This window comes from Ciconia boyciana, chromosome 2 (genome assembly GCF_034638445.1).
Source record: "Ciconia boyciana chromosome 2, ASM3463844v1, whole genome shotgun sequence".
Lineage (NCBI taxonomy): Eukaryota > Metazoa > Chordata > Aves > Ciconiiformes > Ciconiidae > Ciconia > Ciconia boyciana.
This window is the reverse complement of record NC_132935.1, coordinates 117,866,990-117,880,832: the sequence shown is the minus strand read 5'-3', so window position 1 is coordinate 117,880,832 and position 13,843 is coordinate 117,866,990. Positions and strand designations below refer to the sequence as shown.

The 13,843-nt window shown below is 34.6% G+C and overlaps 1 protein-coding gene across 9 annotated transcripts in view; it reads right to left on the bottom strand.

The window, feature by feature from the left end:
• The window catches only part of CLASP2 (cytoplasmic linker associated protein 2), a 153,328-nt gene that overhangs the window by 23,437 nt on the left and 116,048 nt on the right, over window positions 1-13,843 (bottom strand). For 5 of the 9 annotated variants that reach the window (XM_072853723.1, XM_072853720.1, XM_072853724.1 and 2 more), the window contains 6 exons: window positions 11,775-11,881; window positions 8,227-8,471; window positions 7,510-7,573; window positions 2,168-2,331; window positions 898-976; window positions 695-745 (listed from right to left, as the gene is read on the bottom strand). In XM_072853723.1, the coding sequence (XP_072709824.1) occupies window positions 695-745; window positions 898-976; window positions 2,168-2,331; window positions 7,510-7,573; window positions 8,227-8,471; window positions 11,775-11,881 (710 nt within the window). The remainder of the gene's footprint in view (window positions 1-694; window positions 746-897; window positions 977-2,167; window positions 2,332-7,509; window positions 7,574-8,226; window positions 8,472-11,774; window positions 11,882-13,843) is intronic. The other 4 variants (XM_072853721.1, XM_072853725.1, XM_072853722.1 and 1 more) reach the window with 1 other exon arrangement.

Here is a 13,843-nt window from a genome sequence, read left to right as displayed (position 1 = left end):
AAGTCATATTCTTGTACAGTATCAAACTATGTAAAAATATTTCGTGCAGGATAGAGCAGAAAATGCCGGTTATCATATGCTTGTTATTTCCCCATTTATAGAACTTGTAAATCTTCTTAGGATTCGATGCATTTATCCTAAAATCAACTCTCTGTGGAACTGTAAATGTACTACAGAATATGTTTTTACTTTTTGGTTATACTGGCAAGTCTATCAACTACTGATTCTTATGTAAAAATGTGTAATTATAAAGCTACACACTGCTATCAGAAAAGTAAGTGTGCCACAAAGAGAGCTGATTTTTAATATAGTAACTCAAGTTCATATTAATATTAAAATAATTTAAATTAATTCAAGACCTCTCAGGCTGAACACAGGAAAAAAATATATATGAACTAGGAAAACACGACTGGGAAATCACAAACATAAAATTAGAAAAGACTTGATAGAGTGAGTTTGCATAACCAGCTTGATGTTAGGCGGCCACATTTTTGTTGCTCATTTTTACTGTACTGTGGTTTTATGCAGCAAACATTTTCATACTAGTGTGATGTTTAAAATTGAACATCTGCATGCTTTAAGTTTCTCGCAAAGGTTAGTAGCAGCATACAAATGCATTCAAATAAAAATTATTGGAAACACTGTAAGAGTTTGACATAGGGTTAAGAATAAAGACAATAATTCAGACAAAAACCTTTGAGCTCCAAAAAGAGCGAAGCTGGTCCTGTAGTGCTGGCTTGACTGTCTGAAAGTTTACAAAAACAAAATCCACTAATTGAAAACCTTTTTTTTTTTTTTAAAACAAAACAAAAATAACAATCCAAATTCAAATATTAAGACAAGCAAACGTCTATCAATGAAGATTTTTGTTTGCAATGCAAGCCTGAAAATTCTTACCTTCAGGCTAGGTGTTTGGGTCTGGTCAACAGTAAATCTCATTAAAATACTGAACTGGAGGTCATTTGGAAAAGATTCCCTGTAAAACAAACAAATCAAATCGTGTTAAGTTACATGAAATTTTCTTTTAATACCTGTTGAGAGGCACTAAATAAGCCCTCACACTTTTCAGTAAAGACAAGCTTTAGTACCTCTAAAAGAAAAAAAGTTTCTACTAGTTTTGTTGATATTGTATCTGACCTTCAGAAACAGTCACCTAGCATATGAAGGACAAAATTTAAGAAATTTCTGCTTTGAAACAATTATAGCTAGAATAAATAATGCAAGTAATAAGGAATGATATAATAATGATATGGTAGTATTCTGATTCTCAGTCTATGCAATCCCCAAATTATTATGCAGTGGTACTGCTAAACGTATACACCACACCCCTCCTGCATGCTTCTCTGAACCATCCTGTTCCACTCTGTCTGCCTCTGCTCTCCCACATGCCACGCTCCAGGTACGGCCCTCAAGAGCTCTGCTGCAGCAGCAAAAAAGAGGTGTAGCAGATCATATTCCCTCTCTCCCTGCAACACACACCATACCCTTCCTCAGATTTCACAGCAGATATGCCACATGAATGGGTTCAGCAGAGGCCTAGACCGTTTAGACTGTCCTGTACTTCACAGAATGGAAGATGAGAAGTAGGTCCCAGAGCCCCTCCAACTCTACTTAAAAATCTAGCTTTCATTTCAAGATAAAACTGCCCAGGGATGGGCAGCTCTGATGGCCCCCAAAATCACATAAGATCATTTTGGAATCAGGCTATTAGTGAAGTTTGGGGAAGTGGAGGGAAGACAGAAAGCAAATCCATTATTGCCATAACTCCTTAAAAGCCTGCTGGCACTGAGAAATGAATATTGCAACAATATTTTTATATCAGAATAAAGAAGTTCAAACACAAGCACTGCATCACTGAACGCAAGGCAAGACTACAAACATACATGGCTCAGATGCACATTTTGGAATCAGATAAGTAGCATCATATTAATTGTTCAGCATTAAGGACTCAAACCCTTTCAACTAAGAGTCATTTAGGAAACCAAAATGTTTAAGCAGTGAGGTTTACTGCATGATCTGTTATTAGCTCTACATTTTTCCAAGAATCTCACAGCACACTAAAAAAACCCAGTAACTTGGAAGTAGCACGAGGGTTTGGATTTTTTTTTTTTTTTAATTTTCTTTTTAAGTGGGGTTTTTTGTTACTATTTTTTAAAGAACTCATTACCTTGTGACATCAAGTGCCTTCTGAACTTTTGCTTGTACAGACCCAAGCAAATCAGCACCCATTTTTTTCAACAGCTGTGTCAGCAGTACAAACAGCCAGTCCTGCAGGTCTTCTTTATGGACCTGGATGAAGTCCACCAGTGTCTCCAAAAACATACTGAACACCTAAAAGGCAGAAGAAGATGGAAAGAGGGTAGGATGGGGCAAAAGAGGAAACAACACTGACGTATGCTGAACTTACAAACAAAGAAGAAAGCAGTAAGGGAATCAGAGGCAGAGAAAGGCAGTGTTTTGCAGCCAAGCAGGAAAAAAAAAAAAGAAAAAAAGAAAAAAAAAAGAAATCTGTCTTGCTTTTTCATTGGATTTTGATACAGGAGTACATTGGAAATGTTAGCCGACTTCTGTAGAAGTTTGACAATTAGGTATTCCATGCAGTTTCGTCAAGAAGAGAAATGCTTACTGTGATGGCTGGCGCAACCTCAATTTTTTCAGTAAAACTTAATTTTTTACCCTTTCAAGCTTTATCATTAAGTTGATTTGACATATTCCTTGAACATTACAAAAACACTTTCTCTCTAGAACCAAAAAAGCTGCTACAATTCTTTAGCAAAATATTAATTGCAAGTATCTGCATTACTAAATACTGCAAAGTCATGAAAGCTGTCCAATTTCTTTACATAAAATATTTGTGGAACAGAACAAGATTCTCCTGCTATTGCAGGTATCCAAACACAAAATTATTCACCAGAGTAGAGAAAAAAGCCACAATACATTTCAGATTGGCAGGTGTTTAAAACACAGAAGTACTTTTGTCTTTTCAAAAACATGTTATCCGTTGTGTTCTTTTCAACAAATAATGTTGAATACAATAAATACAAATAATGCTGAAAAGACTGCATTCAGTAAAAAAAATTGACATATATTATTGTATTTATAGTAATCTCAGCACTCAGACCAGGAAGAAGGGCTTTTTGGAGGGAAAGGGTAAAGCAGGGCATGACAAATAGGTAACTTTGTTTAAACAGCCTTTTTAGGATCTCACTAATCTTACGTTTTTTCAAGACTTAGGGTGAAATCAGGATGTATATGCTCTATACCAGTGTGGCCCACAGGTTTCCCATTTCCCTGATAAGAAAAATGGGTGTTTGGGCTGAAAATGCTACCTTCACAACTGATACGCACTCCAGCTCCAGCACATAGCTGGGTACAGAAACAGAAGTATTGCTGTGATGCAAAGAGGGCTGGAGAGATATTGCCTCCTGAGTATTTATGACATGGGTACAAGGTTGGAAATAGCTACTTCAGAGGAAGGGCTGGAACCCCATATCCTCCTGCGGCTGACCTGGCTTGTCCTAAGGCCAAATTCTGCTGCTGTCTGTGAGAGCAGATGATCCCAAACTGTGATCATACCTCACACGGCTGCTGAAACCAGTCCATGGAAGTGGACTTTCTTCCACAGCACTGACTGAGCACAGAGGAGTTGACGCATGCTGCTGCATGCCTTCATTGCTGAGGAAATCAGATCTCTTTTCATGTTGATAATCAAGCCAGGGTAAGCAAATTTACACCATAAAGTGAAAAAATCCATACAGATATCTTTAAAAGAAGTGCCTCAAAATTTACATTAGAAATAAAAAATAAATTCAGATTCTTTCAGGATCTAATAAAGACCAGCAAGAATCTTTTAACAGACATCTGAAATACTGAAAAGCTGTGTTAGAAACAAAATGATACAAATCCTACTCAACATAAAGCCCATCGGGATGAGCTACTTTAATTAACTTTCCTTTTGGGGCAAACTACACTGAAAATTGTAAGAAAAAAAATTGCTAACTCCTCTGCTATCTGTCTAGATTCGTATTCAAGTCTGAGTTTTAAAACTTACCCTCCTAGTATTAGGAAGAAATTTTTATGCTTGGGATTGGGAATAAGGTCTTCTGTATTTGGCTGAACTGAAACAATATACCACTTTGTGGATACACAAGTAGTGGGCACAATTATAAGACCTAGGCAAAAGCAAACCATAAAGTACTTTCTGTATTGTAATATGACAGTCTTTGGATTTCACAGCCCTAAAATAAGGGAAAAATATATTGGAATTAGGCAAGCAACAAAAAAAAATTCTGGTGCTATAAAGATTACACTGGGGGTCTTACAATTGTATTTAAACCCCTTCAAATTAAACTATACAGCTCAGCAGAATTTAAAAACTCTACCTGTTTCTTTGAATTTGCAGACACTGACACACACATCTTTTTCATTAAAGTGTGCAAGCTGAACAAACTGATTACAACCTCTTATTTGATGGAGTAACGTGGACTTCTTATGACACTTTAAACACATAAAGAGGTTTAAATTGAAAACATGATGAAGTGAATTATGAATCACTATGGCAAAAGTACTCTAAAGATCCTGTGCCAATGTTTTAGCTGTTAAAAATACACATAACTGAGGTCTCAATTTTGTTTTCAAGCTTTGTTTGATTTTAGGTTTACCACAGTGAATGTCTGGAGGAAACTCAAATAAGTCGAGTCATTTTGTTGTATTTAAAAAAAATACGAATCATACCATTTTGTCTTAGGACAAAGCATGAAGAATTTAAGAAGGCTGTAAGAGCATTTAAGGTAAAGCATGACTTTGGAATGGAAAATGGAACTCAACCACCTATATGCTGAACAATGTATGTGGGTACTGCCATTTTTGCAGTTTCCATTTTTATGATGTAAATTACAATTCTGAAATCAAGCATCTAAAGTTGGAGTTTTTAATAATTTGATAGTGGAAAAAAATAAACAGATATGAAAGTAACTATAAGTGATCTACCTTTAAAGTGAATTATTTCAGATGTGCCAACCACCACAATATAAAGCAGGAATGCATAACCAAACAATGTCAGTTAATTAGTAGATAAAGCACATCTCGAAACTTTACCACACAGGTTACATAATTGTATATAGCATTTTATGATTGCAAAAGGCTTGACACTGCATGAAATCTTTGGGGAAGAAAAATAGAGAAAAAGGGTTAATTGCACATTCATGCAAGTAAGGTTAGGCTTCCAACAAATATTGAACCAACTTACTCTCTAAAGAGAGTTCCAACACAGGGGACAGCATGCAAAACAAAATAAAAACAAAATAAAACAAAACAAACAACAAAAAAGGGAAAAAGATAAAAACACACAAATTAGTGGCCATCAATACAAAGTTCCTGTATGGAATATAAAACAAAATAAAACAAAAAAGGTATTTCAAAACTTTTATGATAAATTTAGTAATTTTATTGGGATACCCAATGGATTTTAGAAGTAAGCACTTGGCATGTCCTTCAAATCATTCTCCCATTTTCTCCTCCAAATGATACTACTACTCTTTTTCTAAGCAATTCCCTACATCCAGCTATCATGTTAAAGTAAACCTTAAAAACAACAACAACAAAAAGCCAAAACCCCAAAGTGATGACAGAATTAATTCCTACAGACACTTGAAAAGAGTCTAAGATGAGATATGTGTAGCCATATGTGTGAGATAAAAAATTCACAGCTTATGAACTCTTAATACTTAAAGGATCCTCCTGATAATATATTGATAACTATTAATAGTTTTGCAACACCAAAAAGCAGTCCAGGTTTCAGTGACTGGAACAGGTGTACCACATGTGCTATAACACAGGCCAAATTCTCAAAATCAAAGCAACATTCTTTTAAGTCAGAATGCCCAGTAAACAAAAGAAAACAATCAACTAGAATAATTCAATGTAACATTCCTAAAGGTTTAATGGAAAGATAAAATGTTCTTCTGACACATGCAACTAAATTTTGGAACATTTTCATTATCCTTCCCTGGCTCCCTCACTACAAAAAAATCTCCACGGTAGTTCTGATATATGCATAGCTGCAATACTAATTAACAGAAGAACAAGCAAAATTAAACCAAGCTGCTATTCACAATTTTGTCATTACTTCATTTAAAAACTAGTAATATTTCAACATTTAATTTTCTTTTCTCTCCGCTGACTTAATTGTTCTTTTTATGGAATGTTTTCTTCAGTTTCTCTTTAACTGCTTGGCTTTAGTCTTCTCTTCTGGATTCCTGCAGTATGTGAGCAACTTTAATATCATGTTGCCATGTGCAATGCAAGTTTCTTCCAAAATACATGGTGTCACAGATAGCAGCTAAGTCACTTTTCCCAGCAGGAAAAATAAGGAGGACAGATGAACACTAAGGTAACCTGTCAAGACTTCTCATCACTCAGAATTTAATTTTCTATTGCAGCAATAAGGAAGACTTAAAAATATGTTAACTGTATTGCATAATTAAAGTAGTTTTTCAGAATTCTGCTGGGAAAAGCCAATACTTCTGAAATAATGAATTTGCTCTGAATTTTTCTGGGTTATTTTATCGATTCTGAAATATGGACACAAAGTGGGACATGTTATAGTCAACATAAAAGATAAGATTTCTTCCAAACAAGCCTATAATTCAAACAAAATATGAAGTTACATCTTTTTTACATGATACCATTATAACTTTATTCAGGTCCTTATTAACCTGCAGTCCTTTTGCTATGTGAAATTACTGCATATATGAAGCTGTACTAATAACCCACCTCCCACAAAAACTGTAAAAATATTGTCAAGTAAGGTAACTCAGTTAAAAAGATTTTAATGGTCTTAGAAAACAGAAGGATTATTCTCCTTGTTACATCATCTATAACTGGGTATTTACCTAGGTAAAAGTGAATAAAACATCACATTTTCTTTTATACCAAAGTATAGTCTTCACCTTATTTACTAAATACTAACAATGATGTAAAAATTATTCAACAGTCTCAACTGCCAGCCCTAGCTATGAAATTTGAGCAAGACATCATAAGATAATACAAAATACCCTGGAAAATAAGTAAGTACACATTTGGTATAGTTCAGACTCATCATGTACAATCTAGTCAGACCACTTTCTTTACGATTTGAATTACTGCACCACAGCCTTTTGTTTCTAATTGAGATAAAACCTTTATTCATGTTGAAGTGGCCTATGTAATCAACATGACTTCTTAAAAATACTTACATATTCTGAGCCCAAACTGTTGGAACTACTTCAGTGCATTTTAGATGAAACTAACCTTTACTTTATTTCAATTATCCTGCGAAAAAGGTGGAAAATTATTTTGTTCGAAACTGCAAATTAAATAGATTGAAATCTGACACCATTAACTACTTATAGAATACAGTTTGTGAAATTTTTACATGTGCAAATACCACTGACATATTTTACTGCATCTGGCTTTCTATTAATATATATTTTCAAACATTTACTGCAAGTAAGAAAAACCTAAACATACCTTACTGTGAGGATCAGCAAACATTCTTGTGAAGATTTCACACAACCTTTTCAACTCAACACGACTGTCAAAGTGACAACAATACATTAGTCAACTCCCCTGCTAGTACTACTGGAACACTAAAGCATAGCAATCAGTGAAATCAACTGTAAATATTGACTCAATCTAGTAAACGAAGCAGAAAGAAGCATTTTAAGACATGGATAAAAATGTAATGGATTTTGTCTAAAAGGAGACTTTCAACCTAGAAATATCTCTTTAAACTAATTCATATATTAAACCATTCCCGACTGTTTTAATAGAGCAGGTAATGAAAAAGGTATTCTTAGTAGCCAGTAGTAAACAGTTTCTTCTGAATAAATACCCAATAAATAAAAATAATTATAATTTTAAAAAAAATATTGTAAGATAAATAAAAATAAAGGCCTTCCATCAATATTAAATGCAAGCACTTCAGGAATCTTTTGTATTGCAAGAATGCTCTTGATTTTAAACTCAATTTCTTAAACTGAGCTTTTTAAACAGATCCTATACACTAGTGGCCAGACGTGACAATAGCTTCCTCATTCCTTCCCCCATCTTACCCTCACAGACACACACCTTGCTTTCCCTCCCCCCAACTTTCTGCATTCTTTAGAACATTAGCCTCCTTTCCTACCTCCCTTGCCTCACTTCAGCTCTGAAATAAAATGTTTTTCTCTCAACATGTCTTCTTACCTTAAAGTTCTCTGGTTCTTTAATAAGTTTTGCAGGCCTAGAAGGCCTTCTTTTCTCTCTGACCAGTTGGAGCTGGCACAGCGATTTAGGACTTCAGCCACATCTTCTGTCTGTCTCATATACGTTGGTATGCTTCCATTCCTAGAGCTATAGGACCTTTCTGAACAGGCACTTGATGCATCACTGTTGGCATCATCATCTGAGTACATCCCATAGGACTCATATCTTCTTCGCACAGGCTTCTTCTATTGTACAGAAACACCCCGCATTAGTACTGATTTTCAAAGAGGTAGTATACATATCCATAATCAGTAGAAAGACAACAGTTCAAATAATTGGTGTGACCCTACTCCCTGCAGTGACAAACGGCTCCAACTATTCAACAGGTCAAACCAAGTTAATAAAAATATTTTAAAGTATGACTTGGGTAGTATTCCAAATATAAAAGAGCAAAGCAAATGCAGAGAAGACATACGTTTGATGAAACGTTTAACTTGAAGTTTACTTATAAAAATCCATAAAATAGCATTATAGGGTGACATAAAGACTGTATTGAAAGTTAGTTATTTCACTTAATAATTCTATATATGTTACAGAATATAAGAATCAGGTCTAAACCCACATATTCTGTCATTTTAACTTACTTTGTATCAAGCATGTTAATAGCAAAATATTAAACTACTGAAGTAGGAAAATAGTTTCTATACCTTAGTCCGTATGTCTCCTAAGAGCTGTTAGCAGTAAATTATTGAAAAGAAACAGAAATTGAGAACAGGAAGGTAAGGCATAGCAGCATTGTGACTATTGAACTACCTGCCACTGGAAAACGTACAGTCTTACTGTAAATTTCGTTCTTAGCTCTCTGTATCTGATCAGCATATCATGCATTGCCAAGAAGTAGTTTGCTAAGGTTCCATTTTCAGGGAAATATTACATATCATCTGCTGGTTGGTCACAAAGACTTCTCTGTCAAAATCTTTGTGTCTTATGCAGTGATACTTGAGCATGAAGACTTAACACATGCAGTCAATTGCTGTCTAAGCATGAAACCTTCATTTAAACTTTATTTTCCTATCAACTTCTCCATCTCTTTGTTTAACTTCATTTCAATATCTACATTTTGTCATTGCAACAATTACTACAGCAATGTCCTACAAAAAAATTTATTACATAATGTAAAATCCCAAATCCCCTAAAAACAAAACCAAGACAACAAAACACAACATGTCAAAGGCCAGAGGAAAAAAAAATATGCTATTTATCCTAAAAGGAAAAACACGCACCTCTGCAAAATAACTCTGCCATTCAAATTTTGGAGTTGACTCTAGTAGTTAAAAATTCGGTTTCATTACATACTCAAAGAAGCAGTAGTATAAGTGATTGTTTTCCCCTTAATTACCATTGCCATTTGCACAGGGTTCATTTTTGACTGTGGAATAACTTAAAGGATATCACAATACAAACTAGTCAATACATCATGTAACAAGCAAGCTTATTGTCAACAGAACAAGCATACATACACGTGTAAGAGAATAAAGGAAGGGAAAAATCACATAGACATGAACATTTTTGAAAAGGGTCACCATAAGTAAAAAAAAAAAAAAAATTTAGAGAAATAGAATCTGAAATGCCAAGGACTGTGTTAAAGTAAAAGGTATAAAAATATGTAAAGATCACCACATTGCTGCATTTCCTGTGTCTTATATTCAAACCAGATCTCAGCCAGAAGACTGACAGCCCTTTGGCTTGAGCGGTATTATAACTGGCCAAGTATTTTTCATACCATAAAAATAGTAATACAATCCAGAGTATTTTCGATTTTTATATTACATCTGTCAGGACTCTACATTCTACCTTTTAAAAACACTGTTGGGGGGGGGCTTCAGTCTATGATAAAACAAGAAGGGTGTTCATAACCAGATTTCCATCTAAATGGAGCCATTTGTACAGGACAACCTGTACCTTTAGAGCATGGCAAGCAACCAGGCATGCAAATACTACAGTAATAAAGTGTTGCTGTTCTTGATCCTTCTTTGTAATGACAGATTCTAGCTAAAATATACGAACTAATTTTCCTCTAACATTTCTAGAAGCATCATGCTATTTAGGATTCAGGTAATACAAACCAGTTTCTACGAACAAACTTAAAGTTTTCTACAAAGCAGGACACATTCAAGCCTCATGAGCAGTCATTGGAAGCGTGAGTTTCTCCTCAATTTATATCCTTACTACATACTTTGCCCAGCTAAATTTGTGTAAGTTATGAAGCTGCTAAAAGTACTAAAGATATTCTTTGTGTAGCACCAGTGTGGATAAATCTATAGCACAGGCTTTCCAATTATAGCCAGAAACTTTTCATGTTCCACAAACTGTTTTTCCATTGTTCCCTATTCCAAAATCCAGACTGATTTCCAGTTTACTAACTAGCATTCCCCATCAACGCTGAAAACTTTTTGCAAGTTTACAATATCAGAAAGGGGGAAAACACACTCAATCTCACCATGACCTCTTAGGCAAGATTTCACAGATATCCTGATCTCTATGCCAGTGAAGGCACACAAATTTTAAACTAATGTGCCAAGAGGGCAGTATTAACCAATAAATCAATAAATTGCCAGACTTAGAACGTGACAGAGTTCTTCAGATTTTTTTTCCTTTGAAATTTTGTTTCTCTCTATCCAATCATATCTAGCTATAATTAAATTTTTTAGAGTGTAATTTGTAGTTTTTTTACCAATGTTCCAAATAATGTTTTTGTTAAAACAGAGTAATAACAAACTCTTTAAAGCATTCCAATAACTAGGTAACAGGTACTTACAAATATTTAATTATATGCAAATATTAGACAATACCTGATAAAAACGTATCTGACGCATAGTGTCAGTATTTTAAATTAATTTAAGATGTCAGCTTGGTGATGCAAATGACAGAATAGCAAAATACATGATGAGTTCAGTTTGCCTAACTGGGGCAGGGAGGTAGAGGAGCCAAACCCACCCTTTTAAAGAACAGTAAAGGTTACCAAAGCAAATGGCATAACCAGTTTTAAATTCAGAGTAACATTTTGAAAACAAAAGAAAACAAAACCTAAACTTATGAAGTGTTGCCTGACAAGTCATCAGTTCATCTCTTCAGCATCAATCTCACATGTTGTCAGAGAGGACAACTTTAAAAGGAACCCAGGCTTATGATAAGCAGAGTGTTTTAGCTGTCATCATTCCCAGCTCCACAAGACTTCAACATATCCAGAAGTTTGTCTGGCTGTTGTGGGAAACTGCTGGTTAGTGCTGCCCGCTCAAGTGGCTCCTTGGGCCACTCCAAAAGAACAGTCCAAGACTATTTCCTGTCTGCCATGGAAAAATGTACGTTTCTCAAAAGTTAAGGGAACAAAAATTCCAATACTTTGCAGCTCTAGCAATTCAGGGGTTTTTTCACCACGTAGAAGCCAGTAAAATAATGAATCACAAGTTCTGTTGCATACTTTAATGTATGGGTACCAAACATTTTAAGAGTCTGTGTCTTACACAAGATAAGTGCGAGATTCTTACCAAAGCATCTGCTACTGCCTCTTCCACGTCAGAACCTGTGTTCAGAACTCGCATAGCACTAACTGATGACGACAATCTACTCGACTGACTAATTCCAAAGCCGGTACCTGTTATAACAACAACAAAAACGAATATAAAGAATTCAGTCAGAATATCAACGTGGGACATTAATACCACACTCACTTAAAAAAACCCAAGCAGAAGAAAAGCATTTGCTTAACATTTCTCATAAATTAAGTAGTGGCTAAAATACTGGTTATTTTCATTCTGAAGTCTTCAGTGGTGCAGCGAAAATTAAGAAATGAAGTAAAAAAACAGAGTCATATACAAAAATCCTATTCCAATATCACAGGGAAAAAACAAAACAAAACAATGGTTTTAACTCAAAGAACTTTTCCTTTTTTTTTTTTTAAATTAATGTCTTCTTCATTTTGGGTTTTTGTTTTCATTTAAAAAGAAAGCAAATACAATAGGAAGGCTATTGAGAGTGCTGATTAGAAAACTACATGCATAAAGAATGCTCTACAAACACTGAAAAATGGAAAACTAAAAAAGTTCTTCTGCAAGTAAAAATAAAATGATTGTTGTTAAGGAAGAAAAGGATTAACATTGGAGGGTGGGGGTGGAGACGAAATCTAGCAACATAAACACATCTATCTGGATTATTAAAACCACAAAACTCAAATTAATATAAATAATGCTTTTTAAAACTGAACTATGAGAATAACCAAGTGGGTGGGGAAAAAAAAAAATCCAGGATGACTGCACAGATGACAGCAAAGTGTACTCATCCTTCACCTGTAGCCCCATAAACATCAGGAGTGTAGAGGGCACCAGTGGATCTGGAGTGATGTCTGGAAGCTGCAATAACAGGATCATATAAACCCTATCTATTACCATGGAATCAAAGTGCTGCAACAGTTGCTTAGATGAACAAGAGAGTATTTATCAAAATGATTCAGCTTTAGCACAAGAAACTGAGTATTACACAGAAGGAAAAAGCTTCAGAGAACTTATTTGATTATATAGATTATGATTATATAAATTATATAGGTTTATGTACACTGGACATTTCATGCGTAATTTTTTTTAATTTAAAAGATTAAGAGCAGATTAAAAGCAAGTATGTTTAAGTTCAAAGAAGAAAAAATGCGTAGACACACATGTGCACGCGCGCACACACACACACACACACAGAGTCCTCAGAAATATCTAAAAAGTTCCACTGATACTGGTCTTCCATTGTAGAGTTAACTGAATGCTACACGCTCAAGTCAGAGCCAGAGCTCACGTACCAAACATTATCTGCAAAGAGTGACTCCTGCACGAACTTACTGTGTTAGCAGCTGACAATTTGTATAAACTTGAGTTCTTGCCTATGTGCAGATAAGTCAACCTCAGTTAAAACTCACCACTATGTAGATGAAAGTTAAAATTACTCAATTTTAATTAAAAGTTTAAAATAATTTAATGCAATTAATGGTTCACATTTGTATTGTTTTCTTTAAATAAATAAAATGTGAAACTGAAACATTTATGTTAGTTACTGTAGCTCATTACGATTCTTTAAAGTTATGGAAAGTGGGAACCAAAGATCCTTAAGGACTTTTGAATAAAACTGAGTACTCTCCTCCTTCTGGCACTTGTATAAAACTGGTCTTTTAGAGATTCTAAAGAAGTTAACTCACCATTGCTATATTTTCTTTCTTAAACCAAGTAATTCTAAATTAAATGTGTTATTAAACAATTCATCTTCTTTCCTCAGTTCACTTAAGTTAGAGGCGTGAATGAAACTGGTTTTGCCAATTTTAACTTGAATTTAAATGTCCACCTATAGTGACATAAGCCCCAGATATAATCTTATGATTTAATAAATAACTGTAAACGCAAGTATTTTATACCTTTTGGATACATAAAATAGTATAAATAGAAACCAGGAATCAAATGAATCATCCTTTGCTCTGATTAACATACACAATTTAAGAGTCAGATTTGAATCAAATAACCCTGACAAGGACCAAATCACATTTGGGGAAGCACACCTCTTTTAACCCGAGTGAACTCCAAAA